Raw genomic sequence first — 21,730 nt, 5'->3', positions numbered from 1 at the left:
GTGACACTAATGGTGTTACCACAGCTCAGTGGTCTGTCTGCAGCATGATGTGCTGCTGCCTAATCTGTTTACTGCCTGATGAATATCAGTCCTGTGAAATGGATCGGCGACCTTACGTAATATGACACTTCAGGAGGTGAAACAGGACAGCACCAGCAAATCTGCTGACAAGCAACTTTGGTTCCAAAATCTATACTGATCATTCATTATTGAATGATTTAGAGACCAATATCCATGATGTACATGATATAACCAATGCATTCCATTAACGCATTTATTTAATTAAATTCTGAGTCAATCGAAAATACAGCTAGATCCAGTCTACTGTTTCATAAAGGATTTTTTTTTGTCCCTATTTTTACGTTACGAAGCTTTTGGTCATTAGAGATCAAAGAAGGAGAAATCTGTAAAGGTGCCATCTCCCCCCCACCCACCCAATTATGATTATCAGGCCATGGATTAAGCTCACAGAATCATGTGATACTAGCTGATTGACATGTGCTGAGTTTCTGAGGTGCAGAGGCAGGATGGGATGACAGTATTCCAGTTTAATATCCACAATACACACAACATTAAAATCAAATGAACCAAAGCCACTGTGACTGTGAGAAAACCACCAGTCTTTTATGGTTTCATGATGGATGGACAACCTTTATATCTGTAGGTTTCATTATTGGAGTGGGATAATTAGTTTAAGCTCCCTGCCAGCTGGCAAGCCGGAAAATTCAGTCCCCAGTCAGTTTGGCCATTACTTTCAAAGTGCAGCGAGGCTAATAGCTAACAGCACACCAATTTCCATTGACACTGTTAACGCGGTCAAGCTTTAACTTCGTTTTCTTCTTGAGGGATCAGTCTTGCAAGACACAGCAGAGAAAGTAATAGCTCATTGATTAGTTGTGGTCTTGAACTGAAAAGTGTGGGTTGATTTGAAAAATTTTACTAGTATACAAGAAACCAAAAATCATTCAGAAGATCACAAGCAGGTACAAACTCACAGCTGAACTCACAGTCGATTTATTCTTAGTTAGGCCACAGCATAAATAAGGATCCTGTGTGTCTGTGCTGTGTTACCAGTGGTTCTGTGTTTGCACTTTACTCAGAAACAGCAATAGGGTAATAAGCCAGTCGGCTGTGGGTGCGGCAGATAGAAATCCAGACAGTGGGAACAGAAACAGAAGTCACCGGTTTACTGAATACTTGCAAAAAAAAAGAATAAAGAAAACCGGGTCTAAGATACTAGCCACTCAGGACAGGTGGAGCTCTTTAAGAAAACAGACACTGCACAGTGTGTCTGTTGATCCCGCTGTTAGATCAGTTAAGGCAGTGGACGCTTCCACTGTCAGAAAGGATATTGCCAGTTGATGTAACCACAAACACAGTAAGCACTTCCATGGAGACATTTTGTGCTGTGGTACAGTTTGTGCAGTGATGGCTTCCTTCCTCTTTACACCTCGCCAGTTTCCCCTGCGCGGAACAAAATGTCTTTTCCCACACCCAGAGACTCCCAAGGGACCGCAAGGGAGCCAAAGGAGCCAGCCATATGCACTGAGTAAATAATGGATCCACCCATTGCAGCTGTCTGTCGTTACAAGCCTGTTGCAAAAACCTGCTAAATGTTTTGTATGTAAGAATAATAGTAATTATGTATGGCTCCCATAGTATTAGGTCCTGAATATGCCAGGTCACTGTAGCAGTTTCTGCAATCCTGTTTTTCCTATAAAAAGCAATATTTAAGTCACACTCTTGTAAATTTTAATATGATTCATATTTCAGCAGAACATAAGTGATAACCTGATGAACAGCAAATTATAAAAATTATATCGCAAATGTATTACTCCAAAAACATAAAACTAGAATGCATTTCCAAGCACTATTAATTTCTCCTTAACCCTTTCATTACCGAGAAATTAAAAAGTAAACAAAAAAAGCACATATCAGATGTTCCAATTATACAAAATCTGAGCTATAATATTAATCAAAGTCACTGTATGCTTCCAAGAAAAAATACAACAGTTGATAATAATAAGTTAAATGAACCATTTATGTTATTAAATTGGGTCTTGAAAGCTGAAGCGCCAATTATTTTGGATGTAATAATACGTAAAACAGCAACCACTAAACCTAGCATCTTCAACTACAAAAACGATTGCTACCAGTATTCTATTTTCCATTAAAAAACTTGTTTGGGCTAAATATAGCCAATTATAATCAGCTCCAGTTTTCAAAATAAATGCTGGTTCTATGCAGGTTCATGTCATGCAAATCGTACTGTTGGCCCACGAACCCTTAATTTCAGCACTCAATTAAGAAGTCAGATATGAAAAGGAATTATAGCATGGAAGAGACGGTCTGCATTTACTCAGCTGGCCAGGTAGCCCAGGATCCAGGTGTGATTTGGTATTTCAAAGCATTTTTCCTCTCATTTGTGAAAGGAGATCAGCTGATTGCTCTACATGTTACATTATTTATTTGGTTAAGCACTGGGTCACAGCTGTAGTGATTCACAGAGCAAAAAACAATTTAGCGTACATCTATTCTCCAGGGATATGGGTTCGATTCTGATCCTAACTCTGTGTGTGTAAATAAAGGTTGGACCCAAAACCACTTACACATTTTAATATCTACGTAACTCACCTGCGGTGTCTCAAATGACTGCTCGTACTGGGAATTTTTGTACCCTGGAGATAAATTTCAGATTTTAAATCACCTGCAAGCACCCTTCACAGAAAATCACATCTTAGTGTGCAAGACAATAATGCCACAGCTCATGCAAACACTTTGAAAGCCCCCACAATGGCAGTACTTAACATCAAAGGCAATCACAGCTTGCTATAGGATGTCATTTGGGGTCACAAATATCACGGAAAATGTAGAACACAGCAATAAAAAATGCATGCAATTTTTAACTTATGAACTAGTTATGACTCCTATAAAAACTGCATTTTAATAAGTTAAGCATTCTGTGGTACACATGTGTATAATAGAAAGATGATAAAAAATGCACTTTTATTTGCCTAAAAATTTAAATGAAAGAAAATAATGAAAAAATGAAAAATGATAGTCATCTTTGCAAGGCAAATGTTGTTCCTTGTTATGTTGCATATTTTCATGTTCCTTTACCTTTCTGAAGCAAACAAAAGGAAGTCACATTATCCTACAAGTATGATGCTGATAGATTTTGAAAGGAAAAAGCCCACTGCTGCTGTACATGGCTGTGCATACAAATGCTCCCTTACACTGTTACCTTAGGGATCAAATCAATCAATAATGTGGCAAGTAAGAAGGACATTTCCCCAGCCCTGACATTTGTCAGCTATACAAACACACACACAGGTTTGTAATTATATCTTTGTGGGGACTCTACATTTATTTCTATTGATAAAACCCTAAAGCCAACATGATGACCTTAACCCCTACCCAGCCCTAAATTTAGCCATAAGTAACCAAATAAAATATGAGACTTTTGGCATTTTATTTATTGCATTCACAGATCTTTATGGGGACCAGGCAAATGGTCCCCATAACGTCAGAATAACAGGTTTTTAATCACACTGTGGGGGGCATTTGGTCCCCACAATGTAATAAAAACGTAATCCACACACAGTATATTAAAAATTCATATCTCACCAAATTACAATTTAATCTCAGACTTGTATCCAATTTGATTTTTATGTAAAACAGTCCAAACACCTCTAATAAGAAGAGAATACTCTTAAATATTTATTTTCAAAAGAAGGTTTGATAATTATGCCTTCGCTTAAGGACAAGTATTTTCTTTTCAGTGCTGTTGCATCTCTTGAAAACCCCAAAGTTCGTTCATTTTATTCTTGCATTACTCATGACTGTTTAGTGATCTAAATATAGATAACTTGGAATGAACTGAAGAGATCAGACTAATACTGAAAGGCGATACAGAAGTTTCATTATTGACCATCCTTGGGTGATTATGAAAACAATTTATAATGTATTTATTTCAATGACGTCCAAAGCTGTTTGGAAGGTTCAACAGTGCAGTCTAAAAAAAGACTGCAGAGAACAAACTACAAATATTACAATCAATGAAACTTGCGGTGTGGCATTTTTTAATGCAACGTATTTCATTAGAACAATATCATCTAACCTACAAACCAATACTGTAAAAAAAAAAAAAACCCACAGCTGGTTTTCACATCAAACTAATTAAGTTCAGACATAATCCTAAACAAATAAATTAAATTGAACTCTGCAAATCTCTGCCTGACACATTTAAGTCACTATTATTCTTTAATTAGTAATTGCTTCCTTTTTATGTCACTGTTCAGATCAAGGCATGCTTTTACAGGCAACCAGAACAGATATGGGTATGTGGCTGTGTGCTAAAAGATTGTTACACCATGCAGAACTCTGGATACAGCACACTGGTACACTAAAACAGTTGGATTAGTGGACTGAAAAAGGAAATGGCATTTATGCATTATTCCATTTATGTGAAGACTAATACAACAAACATGAATTATGTATGTGAAGAATTAAACTATAAAAGTTACTAATACTGAGGTTCCCTTTTTTAATTAATATGCATCTCTTTGATATGTATTTTTATGGTTTTCATATTAGCCAGTTATTTTAAAAATTGCATGCACAAGGAAATTTTTATTAAATTGCAGGTAAAACACAGCTTTTAATATCATAACCATACATTATCTAAATAGGGATTTAAGTTGGTTTATTATATTCATTGTAGTTTCTTAAGCATTGAAACTAGGAAATGCTATGGCATCTTTTAACTAAACACTTGTAAACATCTGCTTTTGTAATTTGAAAAACGGAACCAATGAATATGCAATCCTCTGTTTACTCAAATTTACCTTTATTAGTGAAAGGTTAAAAATAATGTTTCTTGTCCTAAATGTTCTAATATGGCCCCTTTTCTGGAATGTTACACCCAAAGGTGTAACTAGAGTGAATATTGCTGTGGCGTGATTCTGCATTCATCGGCGTTTAACCATTTTAACTGCTTGCCCTGCAGATCATTGGCACATAAACTCTGCATGGGGCACAATTGCAGTATTAAAATTGACAGGATAGCAATAGGGGCCAGTAATGATCTTTTGTGATACTTGATGGCAGTGAAAACACCTGAATGTCCTTGTGCTTCTATTTCATATGCATGGTCTTCTGCATAAATAATGTAATGAACATGCTTTCTTAGGCCTTACCATAAAATAAATAAATAAAAAAATATATATATATATATATATATATATATATATATATATATATATATATATATATATATATATATATATATATATATATATATATATATATATTTTAATAATATAACCCGCTACAGCTAGTAGCATTCTAAAAAATGGGTGAATTTAAAACATATTTCAATTTAAATCTATATAACTAAACTTTAAATAGCCGGGTACTGTCATGTTGAAAGTTCTCTTTGATTCGGTCTTGGACAATATCCTTGTAATGACTGACTTAATATGATTCTCAGAGGCACTGCTTGTAGGTAGCCTATGAATCAAGTATGTACACCAGTATGTACACCAATATGATTTGTCATTAAAAGGAAAGGGAAAGTACACAGGTCCTCTGAATTTCTTAAAAATAAGCTACCAATCAAAATATATAGCTGAACAATGAAGGGTCAACTATATAATATAGGATAAACATATACAGAAGGAAATCATTTACGGGAGAAAGGAACGAGAAACAATTAAGGGCACAATGTCCGGGTAAGGACTGAAACACAGCTAGAATTCAGCATTCACGTTTGTCTGAAAATTGTTTGCACCTTCATGTCTTAAGTTATGTAACAGACTTTATTTATCAATGCAAAAAGTCATGATTTTCATGGAGAAAGTATCAGGCAAGTTAAATATATAGGATTAGAGGGTTCCTTTGTAGCAGCTAAGCTCCCGCAATTCTTTCTAAAGGGTCTATCGCAACAAGATTTTATCAGTGACATTTTCTGGGACATTGGGGTGAACGTGCCAGTGTTGTGTTTATTGTGACACCAGAGCGACAACAATAGCAATTCAAAAATTGTGCTCCAGGTCACCCTGCTCCTAATACCTGCTGAATGCTACCAGGTCACCCTGCTCCTAATACCTGCTGAATGCTACCAGGTCACCCTGCTCCTAATACCTGCTGAATGCTATTCATCAGCGAAACAGGAGCTGCTGACCATTACCCAGCACCGTCTCGATTTGACTCGTAAACCACGTCAGACTCCATATCCTCAGGTGAGATTTGCCTCAACAGCCGCATATAATTTGTGTTTGTTTGTTACTCAGGCAGGTTTCTCATTTGCAAAGGTCTCGAAGATCTCCCAGATAGAAAAATAAACACCGGACACCACACACACATTTATTTGTTATGTTATGAACAGAAAAAGTAAGCTGATCTGTTGTTTTAAGCGGAATCCTGGGGGAAAGAGAGAACAGGAAATAGAAAGATTGACTTTACATACCCTGTGTTTAGAAACATGCTTCAACCCAATATGAGTCTGGCTTTTGCACTGTGGAGGAAGAGAGGGGAAATATTTTTACACAACAGTGAATAAAAATTTCACCTCTTACACTTCCTCAATCTAACAGCCTGTTAAGCCTATTAAATTCCTCTGGCTAAATGCATAATTGAGTGCTGTAAAGGACAGTGAATGAATAGCCATAAGTACTACATATTGAGTGGCAACTCCATCAGGAACACCTAGCTAGCAACAGATAGGACCAACATTTATCCCTAACCGCATGCAAGGCAGATGCGACACATTCAGAGAAACTACCCTGAACACCATTGCTGTGTTGAGTGGTTATTTTTGTGCTTGAGGCCTACAGGCATGTTAGCTCTGGTCATTCTCCTCTGACCTCCCTCATTCACAAGGTGTTTTCTCCCAAAGAACTACCATCGAGTAGATGTTTTTTTTTTCCTTTGTTGCACCATAACAAAGAAAGAAAACCGTAAACATCATGGTGTGTGAAAAACCCAGGAAGCTGGCTATTATGAAGACATTGGTACCACCGCATATGGTACCAACAATCACACCACATTCAATTCACCTAAATCATGTAACTTAACCATTTTAAACATTAGCCAAACAGTAACTCAGCCTCTTGCCCCTATCTGTATGTTACATTTATTCAGTTGCAACTATAAGTTATGCTGTTTCAAGGATAAGGCTGTTTGTGTAAACAAGCTTTGCGCCAAATAAACTTCATATGCATGAGTATTGTGTCCAGATGCTAAATGCATTGTACAATTTGTTACTTTAAAGGTTTTACTCTCTTAATTACACAAGAGGACTATTATTACGAGGTATGCAATATACTATAGTGAAAGCAAAGCAATGCCTGGACATTTGGACTGCTGTAATTCTAAAGAATTCCATCAATCCATTTTCTGTACCCACTTGTCCTGTGTAGGTTCATTGGCGTCCAGAGCCTATTCCAGAGGCTACGGGCACAAGGTAGGGAACAACCCAGGACAGGGCACCAACCCATCACAGAGCACACACCATTCAACAAACATAAAATATGCATGGGATATTAGTGTATACTTTATGCATTTATATATTAGTATATTATTAGTGTATATTTTACATGTTGCTATATATATTTTTAAAATCTGAATTTCACTGTTTACTCTTATCCAAAGCAGGGTCACAGCTAGGGGACAATTCCATCACAAGGGACTCGCACAATAGCCGATGGGTTGTATTAAGATACGTACAAATTACGACATAATTCGCATGCAACAGCCATTTTACCAGGGAATGTCGAAGATGTTGTGCATTGCTCAGATGCAGAAAGTGTGATGCTTGTGAAGTTTCATATGAACAAAATTTATAGCAAGTGCTCAGGACCATAAAAGCCGTATTTTGTTCAGGCAAAAGGGGCTGAGCCATTTCTTCATAACTTTTAAAAGGAAATAATCACAGTTAACCATAAAGTCTAATAATAATGCTATTGGTTATAATACATGACTTTCCCACTTTGTCGTACAGTGGGGTGCTGAACATGCACAAACTCAAACTTTTACAGATATACACTGAATATTAAAAACATGGCCAGTGGCTATGACGCATATACTGTAATATGCAACATCAAGTTCACCAGTCGGTTCTCCCTTTTACACAGACTCAGTGGCTATAAAAACCCCTACATTTAGCTGACACAAATTTAATTTAGTCCTTGGGAACAAAAGCAGCTAGAATGACTTATTACTAATGAAGGCTTCCATATATGACAAACCACAAGATGCCACTGCCTGAGCATATACCTGCTGAAACTAATTAGAACGCTACTAGCTGTAGCGGGTTAGCAAGTTAATTCACAAGTTCAAGCACAACACTGTAGTAATGTAGTTTGCTGATTGCTCTATTTTTCTGCCCTATACTGATATTCAGTGAGCAACATACTTTGTTAAGGCAATTTGCACCAATCACCGAAGCTGCTTCTTTCCTTGGATTACTGTCAGTGATGGTGATAGGCTATATTTAAAAGTCTAAGTCTGGTGATGAAGGTTCTTAAAATATTTTAAGTACTTTAAATATTTTAAATAAATAAAATACAATCTCTCAAAGTATTTTGTTACAAATTACATCCATCCAGCAAAATACAAATTACAAAACACTCAAAAGTAAATAAATACATATTTTAAATACATTTCATTGAAATACTGCCTGACTATAAGGCAGGGGTCACCAACTCCGGTCCTGGAGAGCTACTATCCAGTAAGTTTTCTATCCTACCCGGCTTCTGATGCGCCACACCTGTTCTCAGGTAAATACCAGGGCCAGGTGTGGCTCATCAGAAGCCAAGTGGGACAGAAAACTTACTGGATAGTAGCTCTCCAGGACCGGAGTTGGAGACCCCTGCTATAAGGAAATGCTCAGAACACACAACGTGCCACTTCCTGACAGCACCGTCATTCAAGTTCTTAGCTAAGCTTTCTGTTGCCTTTCCAGTAGTTCTTTGGTTTCTTTGCCTTGATTATTACGAACCGAAGGTATATAAAAGAAGCTTAGATTTGGGTTGTTCTTGCTACGGTTGTTACTTGTTCCCCGGTAAAATGACCGCCGCCTCATTTTCATTAATGGGTACTTTGGACAATGACATCAGCTTAATACAACCCATTCAGAACCACATATTCAAGCAAAGGGTCTATGGCAACAGCACTCGTACAAATACATGCAAATTTCAAACATACAGAGACCGGGCAAGAATCCCACACCCACCACTCTGGAGGTGTGAGGCCACTGTGCTTACCACTGAGCTATAGTGTTGTCCTCCTTGATGAACAATATCTGATTAATTCTGGTTTTGCTAATGTTGCAGTGTTTAGCAATGTTTCAGTCCAGCAGCTGATGTATTTTGACATATGTTCAATGCAGACGGCCACGTTTGCACCTGTGCGGCAGAGTTGAGGCCTTTCGTGTGAAAATGCTGGGTGCTAATACTGTGTAACACCCTAGGCGAAAATAAATACAGAGCTAAGGCCCCACAGCTGAGTCAATAAGGCTAGGCTTAACATTTCTTACCAGCCACGTTAACAGTCAGCCCATTTGCAGATAAGACTGTGTTTTATTAAATGTATAAAGCACGACGCAAAGTTTTCTTGCTAGTTTCATTCCAGCGCATTCCTTATTTTCATGCCAAGTGCACGCGTTTTCAAAATAAATTAAATTCTCGGTTGGAGCGGCGTTTTTAAATGAGGTATGGCTGAGCTCATTGTCGTCGTGTTGGTATTTTAAGCCATCGAAATGAGGTTATGCTTTTGACAAAAACCATGTCTGAACCCTTCTTCCGTGGTATTTAAGCGGCGTGGTTTAGAAACGTGCGGGTGCAAAATGCTCGTTAGAACACAGGTATGCGCACGAAGACCACTATGTGTGCGTTTGGTTGCGTGTGTAAAGAATAAACCGTATCATTAAAAAAATCATTTAAGTTAATTATCAGAATTGTGTATTGATGATAGGCTATGTGACAAATCAACACATCAGTATTTAAACACGGCTGGTTGAGCAGCGAACTTTTGTTTTCCCCCCCCATCTTCTGACATTATACCGCACTTGATGCCGAACAACTCGAGATCACTCACACTCGCTGCTACAGTACCTCATCCCACACCTGCTTCACCTTGAAAGACTTAGGTGGAACAGTGGTGCTCCTGTAAATGATGTGCCTGTACATTTTCACTTTCATTTTCATTCGCTGAAAACCAATCTGGCTCGACACCTGAACACGCTGTTAAAATAGCAATCTGCTGTAGCTCGTGCGCCCCCGTCTTTTAAAGGTGAGGTGACGTGCAAATCTGATTGGTTTATTGCCCGTTACGCCCAAAACACACCTCTGAATAATTATGAGAGTTAAGACAATCATTTTGCACCTTGCACTGGCACACAATCAAAATAGTAAAAATAGTTTTTTTCCGCTGTAAAAATAGCAAAATTGATTTGGACACGCCCATTAATATTAGTCGCGCTTCACGCTATGCGTCAGATCGTCAAAATAAAGCCCTTAAACTCTTCAAAGAATCAACAGCAGTTTCTCTGAATCACAGCTAGTTAAGCAGCAGTATTTTAGAGTGAGCTTTTCCCAGAAAGTACACGTAGAAGTATTCTGAGGGAGTTCTAGGGCTAGGAACACACACTGTTAGCAATTTAGATACCAGTTTATCTAATTGCATGTTTTTATACTGTAGATATCAGATTCTATATTTTTAGCAGTGACCATTTATTAAAGAAAATCCATACAATGTACAGGCCGTCGTCGACTGATCGACTTTAGGACCGTTCGGAGACCATAAATATGCTGCGTCGCATTTGGCAGCAGGAGTATTGCTCAGAGTGTATGACAGTTTCCACCTCCACTGCTGGCAGCAATAAACTAAGAAAATTATTTTAAAAAAAGGTTTTATGTCATATTGTATTATACAATATAATATATACTGTATGTGATCAGGGGTGCATATAACTGGTATGCGCATTTGCCCTGTTATGACAAGAAATGACTATGTATTTTAACCTTTATGTGGATTGAAACATTGCTGCAATATGAGCAGATAATAAGCAAAACCAGAATTAATCAGACATTGTATATCAAGGAAGACTACACTATAGCTCAGTGGTAATTTGTACCTTCATGGAATAAAGGCTAAAATGCACAGTGATTTATTGTCATAACAGCACAAATGCATATAAAATAAATATGCATTTGCACTGCCACCACAAGAAGTTGCCATGAATGTGTAATTGCACACCAGTTATGTTCACCCCTGCATATGATCCATCCATCTGTCAGTTGTCTGAATCTGCTTATTTTATTCAGGGTTGTGGGGGGTCCCAAGCCTATGGGTATACAGTAATAACCTAGGGTGGGGTACCGACCCATCACAGGGCACACTCACACACACCTACAGGTAATTTGATAATTCTAATTAGCCTCAGCATGTTTTTGGACTGTGCGGCGGGGGGGGGGGGGGGGGGGGAGGGAACCAGGGCACCAGGAGGAAACCCCATGATGACAACATGGGGAGAACTTGCACACTCCACACATGGAACCTTGGCAGAGACTTGAACCCAGGTGCCAGAGGTGTGAGGCAACAGTGCTGATCACTGCACCACTACCCAGCATATGAATTTTTGCATATAAAATAAAGGGTCGACTTACGACCAAATCAAATTACACTTGTCAGCCGAACCCGATCTCGCTCGTACACAGTCCACAGTGACCTGCATAGGACCTTATTGTCATTACGATATGAGTGGGCTTCCATGACTATAGCTTGTTTACTGTACTGTTCTCGTACTTCCTTCAAACATCTTGACGAGTGCCTGTATTTCGAAAAGTCTCAACATCAAAAAACGGAAGAGCAAAGAAATTAAACTAATCAAGATTAAAATGAACACTGAAGCTGAGATAAATATGGAACCTGACACTGTTTTAGAAAAAGAGAACAGCAGGAGAAAGGTGGAGAAAGTTACGATGGTGAAAGATGTGGACAAGAGGATAGATGATACAGACAAGCCCCGTCATACACCAAGGGTGTGTTACATGACAAAGGTAAAGCCCTTTATTAAGAGACTTTATTATAACACTTGAATTAACAGTATGAAAATGTGCTATATCAATAATCTTTCCTTGTCTTAAAAGAATATCCTGGCCACTCTGAAAATAAGACTGAAATCAATCACCTATCCTAGAATGGAACATAAGAAAATCTTAGTGCTACAGTACATCTGACTTGGTTTGAAAGTTATACATTGTTAACTTAATTTACATTTTTCACTCCTTAACATCAATAAGCAGAGACAGATGAATGGGAGAAAGGAACTGTCAAGTAAAAAAAATAATAAAAAATAATGCATCAAAATTCCAGTGTTGTTACAGACCCAGGGCATGGCGCAGGATGGAGAAAGGTGATGATCCACTTACAGCTCCAGACAAAGGGGTTTATTAAACAAGCTGAAAACACCAGGGAAAGCACAACATGAAAGGAAGCACAAGGGATCAAAAGGCAAATGGGGGAAAGAATTAACTTAAAGACACCAAAGAATAATACAAAGGAGCAGGACAAAGCAACTGGGCAGAGTAACACAGACTAACCTTCACTGATCAACATGCAATGACTGACTGGAGAAGAGAGCAGGAGCAGGTAATTAAATACGCACAAGGCTAACAAGAAATGAAACAGGAGAAGCGAGAACCATACCCAAACAACCAATCAATGAAACCACAGGACAATGAGCAACAGGTGGGGCTAATTAACAGAACTAGAGAGCTTTTCAGACATCAGAACTAAGAGACAAACCAGACATTAGTATTACAATGCAAAGCAAATCAACACGGAATGATAAGGTACAAAACAAAAACCACGACAGAACACAAGAAGGGCAAACCGATGACAGAGAAACAAATAGAAAGTAATACACACAGGGGGAACAGAAAAACCAATACATACAAATAACAGATAAGGCTGGTATCTGCCAGTCTTGAACCCCTGACCATAGGGTTAACAGTCTGCACTACATGCAGTGGGCTGGGAAACATGGAAAATACATTAGGGACTAGCAGGAAGACAGAGAAGGGAACATGATGGTCAGCAGCACCTGCTGGCCAAGCGGGGAAAAGCCATGATGGGCAGGGATGTATGGGTGTTGGCCCTGACACAGTGTTGCCTTATTATACTGCAGAAAGAGTCATTTCAACTTTACTAAGACTTAATGGGCAGCAGTGTTGGTGTTAAAAGTGCCTGTAAATAATGCAGTTTAACTCCAGTGTAACGCGCCGCGTTCTGCCTGCTGCCATTCGGCTAACGTACCTCTGCTCACACACCACTGCTTTATAAGCGTTATATAGGCGACTATTCTGGCAAGTAACAGGTAAAGTTGTCAATTGGCACGTTGTACTTAAATTAATGCTAACATGCATTACCAGTTATTAATTGTTTTACTATATCACGTTATGTCATTTATAGTTTTAGTTTGTTGCATTCTACTGTAGATCCATGCTAACTAGCTAGCTAGGGCTTCACACCCCTGGTCCACGTGTAGTATTCTGCTAAGAGCTTTGCGGAGGGGTTGGTTGCAAATGCAAACGGCATATTTTCATTGTTTTATGACCCCCTCATGATCATACGCTATGTTCAGATGTGAAAAAACATGTTGATGGGTAAATCGCTGATCAATCTGCCATCACCACGGATCATCAACCTGTCCCTACAAGGACAAATGTGTCCGTGGCAAGAATCTTTAGTTTTACAAAAAAAAAAGTAACATACAGAAATAGCATTTTGATCAAAATGTCAGAATTCGCCGTGGTGATGAACCCTGCTGTGGCCGCTAACACTTGTATTCGGCTTTGGTGCAAGTTGCAGTCGTTTTTTTCTGCACAGAACATTAACAACAAGTTGCTTAGAGTGAGATTCAAGGTATATGAAAAGTATATCAAGGAATCTGGGTTGACATTTGATTCCTTCTCATATTCCTTTCATTCCACTTAGCCTAAGTCAAGTAACATTTGTGCTTGTGGAAGCGAAGAGGCAGCAATAATGCAGACTGTCTGGGGTCCCCAAGGACAGGGCTGGGAAACATTCTACATGATTTCAGTGCCTGGGCCTTAAGATATAGATGAAAGGTGCATATACAGTTAGAGATATGAGGCACAGGTCGTTGTTGATTTACGACCTGTTGAAATTGTTTAAACAAACATCAGTTTTACAGTTTTACATAGGGAAATGTTGCCAGGATGATAGATTATTTCAAATTAGAATGATTCCTTTTGTGTTTACTGTGATCTGTACTACAAGCCACTGTTTGTGGAGGAGTATTAGTCATTAGTATTAGAAGTATTAGTAGTGTTATTGGTTACTGTAATGTTTTTTTGCCAGCACCAATACAGTGTTTTACCACACTGCCAAAATATACAGAACACACTTATTCTCTTGCGGTTGCAGTGCTACTTTTGTGGAACATTTGACAGGTACAGTACACATAGTTATATTACTGTATTGTGTATTCTCCTTATACACATGGATTTTTTTTGGATACATGCAGTTCAGATACTCCAGAGTATCCAGAGTACTCCAGGCTGTCCGCTCTGAGCTGTTTGCTTTTGTTTTTACAATGCAAGAACACAGTGGTTGATTATGTTTCTGAGAAAATGTTAGCTTTAACTGTAAGAAAAAATGAGATATTATTTCTGTAAATGCAGTATTACCTGAAAATGAAAGAAAATGAAGAATAATATGCAATGCAATAAATCCAGTAATTTTAAAAAATAATATGAGATAATAAGACCAGTAATTGTGGTGGGATTATGAGAGATACCACTGCCCCAAACCTCCATTTTGGGGTGGCAAATGGATATGTGGAGTTTGCTTGTTCTCTCCATGTTGTGTGAGCCAAAGACATGTAGTTAGGTGACTGGGCATTAGAAAATCAGTCATAGAGTGTGTCTGTGAATCTTCCAGGGCGCCCTGTGCTGACTGGGATATGCTTGGTGCTCTCGCAATACTGGATAAGTAGAAGATCAATAATTTCATCATTATTATTTTTTTGTACATTATTTTTGTCTCGCCCTGCTCCGTCCGATCCTTCTGTGTACCACGCCCACCTCGTTACCTCATGTTTTTACCTGATCGTTTCCACCTGTTGCTCGTTGAACTCTGCTTGTCCTCTGTATATTAGTCCACGTCTGCGTGTCAACGTGTTTGTAGATGTCTACCTTCCCTACCATTAAACCCCGTTTCCCCGTCATTCCGACTTTCTGCTCCTCCTTACCCGCTCGCTTACCTGCACGTCACCCGCCGAACGTGACAATATTATTGTTATCTATTTTTGACTGATTTTGCAAAGTTTTTTTTTTTGTCAAAAGGTTTTAATCACGATCTTTGAATGGCCACATTCGTTATCCATCCATTGAGAGGCTTGTAATGAATTGCCTACAGGCAACCATACAGATAAACCCTTTTAGTTTTCTGTGTCGTGCCCTCGACTTGTCTTTTGGAGTCAATTTCATGCAAATGTATTCCACGAGTACAATAATATTTTTCTTCTCAGGCAAGAAGAAAGAAAACCTGTCAAAATAGCCCAAGCCCTTGAACACTGCTAATTTGCAGCAGAAGCATCCAAGAGAAAATAATGTTTATACCTCACACGACTTCAGTTGGAACGCTAACATTGTGGCAGATCTGAGCTCAAAAAAGGTTTCAGTGTTTGTCGTAGAGGTATCATTTCTGTACCCCTGTTGGTTTTTTGCACTTCCAGTAGAAATTCATCTGTTGTAAGACAAAAGAATTAATTTCCTCTGACTTTGTAAATCCCTTGGCTTCATTTATGGAGCATGGGAAAAATCAGTCAAGCATTGGTGTACAGTCCCCACAGCAATGCTGGGAAACACTAGTATCATATTTAGTCTCACTCTATTAGCCCAGAGTTGCGTATAAAATCACAAGAAAATCCTGCCTTGAAGGCATTAACAATTTTTTATGATGGTCTTCGACACCCTGAGGGAATTTAGACTTTTCCAGATGCGCAACCATACATTTTAAAATAGTTTTCCAGGGTTTAATTGCTTAAGAGTGGCATTTAGTTCGTTAAAAGTATTTTCTGTGACATTCTCTGACACAACATGCTATGTACTTGTTTGTTTATGAAAGGCTTCCTAGAAACTGAGCTCAGCAGAATGTGGTAAATAAGAATAACATTGTGGTGTATTACCATAGTTCTCCATAGTGAAAAATTGATTTCATCTTTCCAAACCTCTTCCTGGGGATCGTGTGTGTTGATTCTATGTTCACCGATTCATATTTTGATATATGCTTGACTGGTCTTGGTGACCAAGTCTTGCTGTTGCTGTTATATACTGTACATGTGTAAGTCAGTAGAAGGCCTTTTGCACGTGAGAGAGATGGATAATGCCGCTTCTTTCAAAAAGATTTATGACCTAAAGGTCAAAAGGTTACGGGTCAAGAGTTGACTGGGGGGTGGGGTTGGGGTGGAGCCAGGTTAATTATTTGCATATGTTGGGAGAGGGGTGATTTTATTATTATTATTTATTTTTTTAATTACATTTTTTAAATTTTAATTATTTATTTTATTTTGACTAGTTTGGAGAGTGAAATGAAGTTTCAGCAGTGAATTGTGTGCTTATGAGTGGGGTTTGTCGGAATAGCCCCGTGCTATGAGGGTGATGGCTGACGGTGCCGAGCACGGAGCCGAGCGCGGAGCTGAGTGCGGAGCTGAGCGTGTTGGTTACCTGATGGAGTGTGAGCGTACGCTGGGTCTGCCTGTGGTGCGGTACTGTGAGAAGGTCCCGGTCGGTCCGGAGCGTGTAAATGTTGCGGATAAGGACTTTGGACATTGTGCAAAAGGACTCGGAGTTTGTGAGAGCGATGTTGGAGCTTATCCCTGTGTTGCGCGAGTCTGAAAGAAACTGTGTGAAAATGAGAAAGTTGGAGCTAAGAATGAGAGGAGGAGGTGGAGGAGGAGGAGGAGGGTCTGACACTATGCTCCAATAAACGCTTAGCAGCAGCAGTTTGGCCGTGTGTCTGTGAAAGAGACAAATGCATTAAAAGCAGGTGTGTGCAAACCACTTATGCAATAGATTTGGGTGGCACAGTGGTTAGCACTGCTGCCTCACACCTCTGGGACCTGGATTCAAGCCTCCATAAGGGTTTCATTTGTTTGGAGTTTGCATGTTTTCCCTGTGTTGTTGTGGGGTTTCCTCCAGTGGCCTGTACTACAAAGCGGGGTTACTGGCTTATCGGGGTAACTTCTCGGATTTAAGGTAGTCTGGGCAAAATGTAAGTGAACGAATATGAAGTCCATTTAAACTGTGGTACCTTAAATCCGATACCCCGATAAGCCAGTAACCCCGCTTCGTAGTACAGGCACAGGTATTCCAGTTTCCCCCACAGTACCAAAACATGCTGAGGCTAATTGGAGTTACCAATTTGCCCGTAGGTGTGCATGTGTGAGTGAATGGTGTGTGAGTCTGCCTTGCAATGGGTTGGCACCCCATCCTGGTTTGTTCCCTGCCTTGTTCCCATAGACTCCAGACACCCCCCCCCCCCCCCCATCACCCCGAATAGGACAAACAGTTTCAGAAAACAAATAAATGAATGGATGGCTAGGTTGTGGAAAGCCTGGAGCCTATGCCAGGAAGCATGGGGGAACACCCTGGGTGGAAGGCTTGTCCATCACAGTACATACTCCTTCACCTACACATACAGCAGTGATAACAATTGAACCCCAAACCCTGGATGTGTTTGGTAGCAATGTTACCCATTGAGCCATCATAACCCAAAGAGCACTATACATTCTCATTTAATAATGTATCTTGCACCATCATGAAGAGTGGAACAAAAAATAGCTTGAAAGACAGAAGAAATATATTACCATGTATGGAAATTAATAAATATGTATCTTTTATCAATAAGAATAAACATCTTTCACAAACAATTTAGAAAGGTTGCTTGTGACTTAGCAGGCATTAGACAAAACAGTTCATCCTGAATATGGGCATTGCTGTTCCCATAGCAACTGATCACCAGCCAGATTCCCACAGAGACCAGTGTTAATGAAACCCAGCTGACCCTAATTGGACTAATTAGTTTGTTAGGCCATTACAGAGGGTCAGATGGTGTAGTGGGAGATGGTTGTTGTGTGTGTGAGCCATGTGTACATGGGTTTGTTTTTGTCTAATTTCTTTGTGGTGGTTTGTTTAGCATAATGTTTTGTAAAAGCAAAATTTTATCATTAGCTCAAGCCTATTTAATTTGAGACCCAATGAGCAGAAATGTTATGAATGAGAAGCATTTTGCGGATTCTCTCTGAATAAATGGTGTATGATGTAGTTTTATTAAATAATACTTAATCTTACAGTTGGATGGTGTATTGCTCTGTGAATTACGACTCAAATGCCATATGTTCCAAAGTGATGCCACTGTTGAACCCTTCAGTAAGACCCTTAAGCCCAATATCCCCAAGGATGCTGCCTGACCCTTTCCTCTGATTCACTTTTGTGTGTTTTGGACAGAAGCATCTGCTAAATAAATGCAATTCTCTGTTGGCAATCCAGTTTCTATTTGAAGCAATTGTTCACTACTTGACTTACTAGATACAAGTCGTATACATATGTTTATCTGTATATATTATGTATAGGCCCCCCATTTGCCTCTAAACTGGTGTCAATAGTTTGTGCTGTTTAAAAATTGTCTGTACTGTTATTTTTTTGAGTTATACCTCTTAGTTTATGCCTTTACATGATCGCCGTATAGTGCTCAGGCTCGCGTTTCTCATCTTAACAGAAGGTGGAGCATTTGATGACTCCTACTGTCGCCGACTCATTATCTGTGCATATTTTTGCATTAAACACAGGCAATATATAACTTGACAGCTATAATCAGAAATTTATCCTACAAAAAACAATATTTTACGAGGTGCATGCAGTTCTCGGCATAACACTGGAGGTAACCGGTAAAAATTTTTAACAGCACAATCCGGCACAAACATGGCACATATGATTGAGACCAGTTTGGTTGAAATCTGAAACATCCAACTTCACGCAGGTCAAATACCTTACATTACACATCACACCGCTATTTCTTTTCTCACTATAAACTGCATTGTTCTTGGCTAATTTGATTACTTTTACTTCTACACTACAAAAATAACACACAATGTATCTGTTTTTTATATTTTAAAAGGTGGTTGGTATGGTGCAATGTCACATCGCTCCACCAGGATTAAGAGTTTGGATCCTGTCCCCATTGGCATGTTCCTTCTTTGGCCAGCAGATGTCGCTGACCATCCCGTGTCCTTAACTCTTAGGCCTCGTTCACACGGACATCTGTACCAGGCGTTTTTCAGGCGTTCGTGGCACCAGGTGAGCGCCGAATGAACAGCGACCGTTTTTCTGCTCATTGGAGCAAATCAAAGCGACCACACAGGCGTTCAGCACCGGCGTTCGGCCGGCTAAGCATTCAGGTGGCGTCAAATAAACGCTGCATGCAACGTTTTCTTGGCGTCAAAATCCTTACGAACGCGAAGAAAATGACGTTATTGTGTTTACATGGCGTTCAGTTGGCATTCCGGAGGACCGAATATGTCCCACGATTCTGTACGGCAACTGCGAGAAACCACATTTTACGGAAAATGTGATACTTGTAATATCGGTATTGTACCAGCAGTGAGTTAATCAGCTGCTGGTACAATACCGATATTACGAGTAACCCAAACCGACGGATCAACTGGTGCTAATATTTTCGCTTAAAATACCAATTTAAAAAGCTCAGTAGGCAACTGGAAATTTGGACATCTATAAGGAAAAACTCATTTAACTGATGCGCCGTATCTGCTTTCTCTTTTCAATTGTCTTTACTCATAGGTTTCAACTGCAGTTAATACGAAATTACAAAAGCTGTAGAAATATTTCAGCATAAAATCATGCGATATAAATAATTATAGTGTCAGCAATTAAGGCTGTAATTATCATAAAGCCTTGCAACCCCGATCAGGATAAGCAGTGGGGAGATTGATGGATGTGTGGAAGTAAATAAAATTTACATAAATGCATCTTGGACCTCTAGCTTAAAAATTAGTTTACACACTGCAGCTGATCCCCCCCAAATTTAAGCAATTAATAAACCCCGCTTCTCTCCAATGCCTCAACAATTACGGATGGATTTGAGAGTACAGCATAACTTTGGCTACTTATTACCGGTGCAACATACTCAGAAAACGGCGACTGAAACACACACACTGAACCCGAAACAAAATCACAAAAAAACTGAAAATGAAAGACGCAAATTATGCACGTTTTGAAAGTAATTTTAAAATGTAAAACTAGAACTTTACAATGTGATTTCGTCATCTTGTTTAAATTTCGAAATATACATTAGAAACCTTAAGAGTAATTACTGCCCCCACAGGTAAATACACAAAATTACAGATTGGGTGTCAGGCTGGTGTTAAACAGCGTCAGGCGAATGCCAGTGAAACGCCAATCGAACGCAGCTACAAAACGCAGGAAAAACGCGTATGGCGATCAGAGGGCGTTCGTTTCCATAGTCCGTGTGGACGAGGCCTTAGTGTTTGCCTGTTCTGCTGGCTGCTGTGTGGCTTAAAGGGTTATGTGGTCCTGATTGTTCTTTTTCTGTGGGTTTGTGTCAGACCAGAGGCAACTAGTTAATTTAATATTTTGTGTTTTCATGTTTTCTTGCCATGTATTTCAGACAGTTCTTTGTTTTTGCTCCCTGTTCCCTGTTTGTCGTATGTTCAGTTTAGTTTTCCTTGGTGTTTGCACCTTCTGTATCTGTTCATTGACCTCACCTGCTCCTCATTGGCCCTAGTCTAGTCTCTTGTTTGCAACAGCCCACACCTGCCCCTTGTTGTGTTTGCTACTTGTCTATGGTTGTTCCTGAGTTGCCCTCTGCCTTAGTTTATCCTGTTTTGTTTTGACCGCTTGTGCTCCTTTGGTTTAGGGGGGGGGGGGGGGGTTGAGTTTAATAAAGTCATTTTGTTTGTTGGAGGCACTATGTGGACCGTCTCATCCTTCCCATAATGCCCTGCCGTAACCAAACTGTGTGAAACAAAACAGGAGCAGAGGACACATTTCTCACATCATCCACCAATCAAAATGAGTATATGATGGATTTATAGTCACTTAAAAACATGAACACCATGTCATGCAGTGATGACCTGTGGCATCCCTGCATCTGGAGCTGAGTCCTACAGCAACGTTGGGGAGACTGGAGATCCTGCTGTGCAAATACCTAGGAAGGCAGCTGACCATAAAACTTTGAAGGAGGCATATATAAAAAATGCAGCACTGATAACAGAGCTGTTAGTGTTTTTCATCTGGTAGCCTGCAAGGAAATTCATTCTTCTAACTGCTCTGGACAGGGTCACTCTAGGGAACTGGAGTCTATAGCAGGTAGTACAGAGAACAATGCCAGGGTACAGGGTACACCCTGGACAGGATGCCAGGGTACAGGGTACACACTGGACGGGATGCCAGGGTACAGGGTACACACTGGACGGGATGCCAGGGTACAGGGTACACACTGGACAGGATGCCAGGGTACACACTGGACAGGATGCCAGGGTACAGGGTACACACTGGACAGGATGCCAGGGTACAGGGTACACACTGGACGGGATTCCAGGGTACAGGGTACACACTGGATGGGATTCCAGGGTACAGGGTACACACTGGACAGGATTCCA

General features: G+C 39.7%; 1 protein-coding gene across 4 annotated transcripts in view; it reads right to left on the bottom strand.

Annotated features, from left to right (window-relative positions):
* The window catches only part of LOC111849928 (ras-GEF domain-containing family member 1B), a 66,186-nt gene that overhangs the window by 39,255 nt on the left and 5,201 nt on the right, over window positions 1-21,730 (bottom strand). For 2 of the 4 annotated variants that reach the window (XM_023823245.2, XM_023823248.2), the window contains exon 2: window positions 6,470-6,517. The exons of the other annotated variants lie outside the window; for them this stretch is intronic. In XM_023823245.2, coding sequence (XP_023679013.1) covers window positions 6,470-6,517 — 48 coding nt within the window. The remainder of the gene's footprint in view (window positions 1-6,469; window positions 6,518-21,730) is intronic. 4 annotated transcript variants of the gene reach the window in all.

Source organism: Paramormyrops kingsleyae, chromosome 7 (genome assembly GCF_048594095.1).
Source record: "Paramormyrops kingsleyae isolate MSU_618 chromosome 7, PKINGS_0.4, whole genome shotgun sequence".
Lineage (NCBI taxonomy): Eukaryota > Metazoa > Chordata > Actinopteri > Osteoglossiformes > Mormyridae > Paramormyrops > Paramormyrops kingsleyae.
The sequence above is the reverse complement of the archived record's forward strand: the minus strand, read 5'-3'. Positions and strand labels throughout refer to the sequence as shown.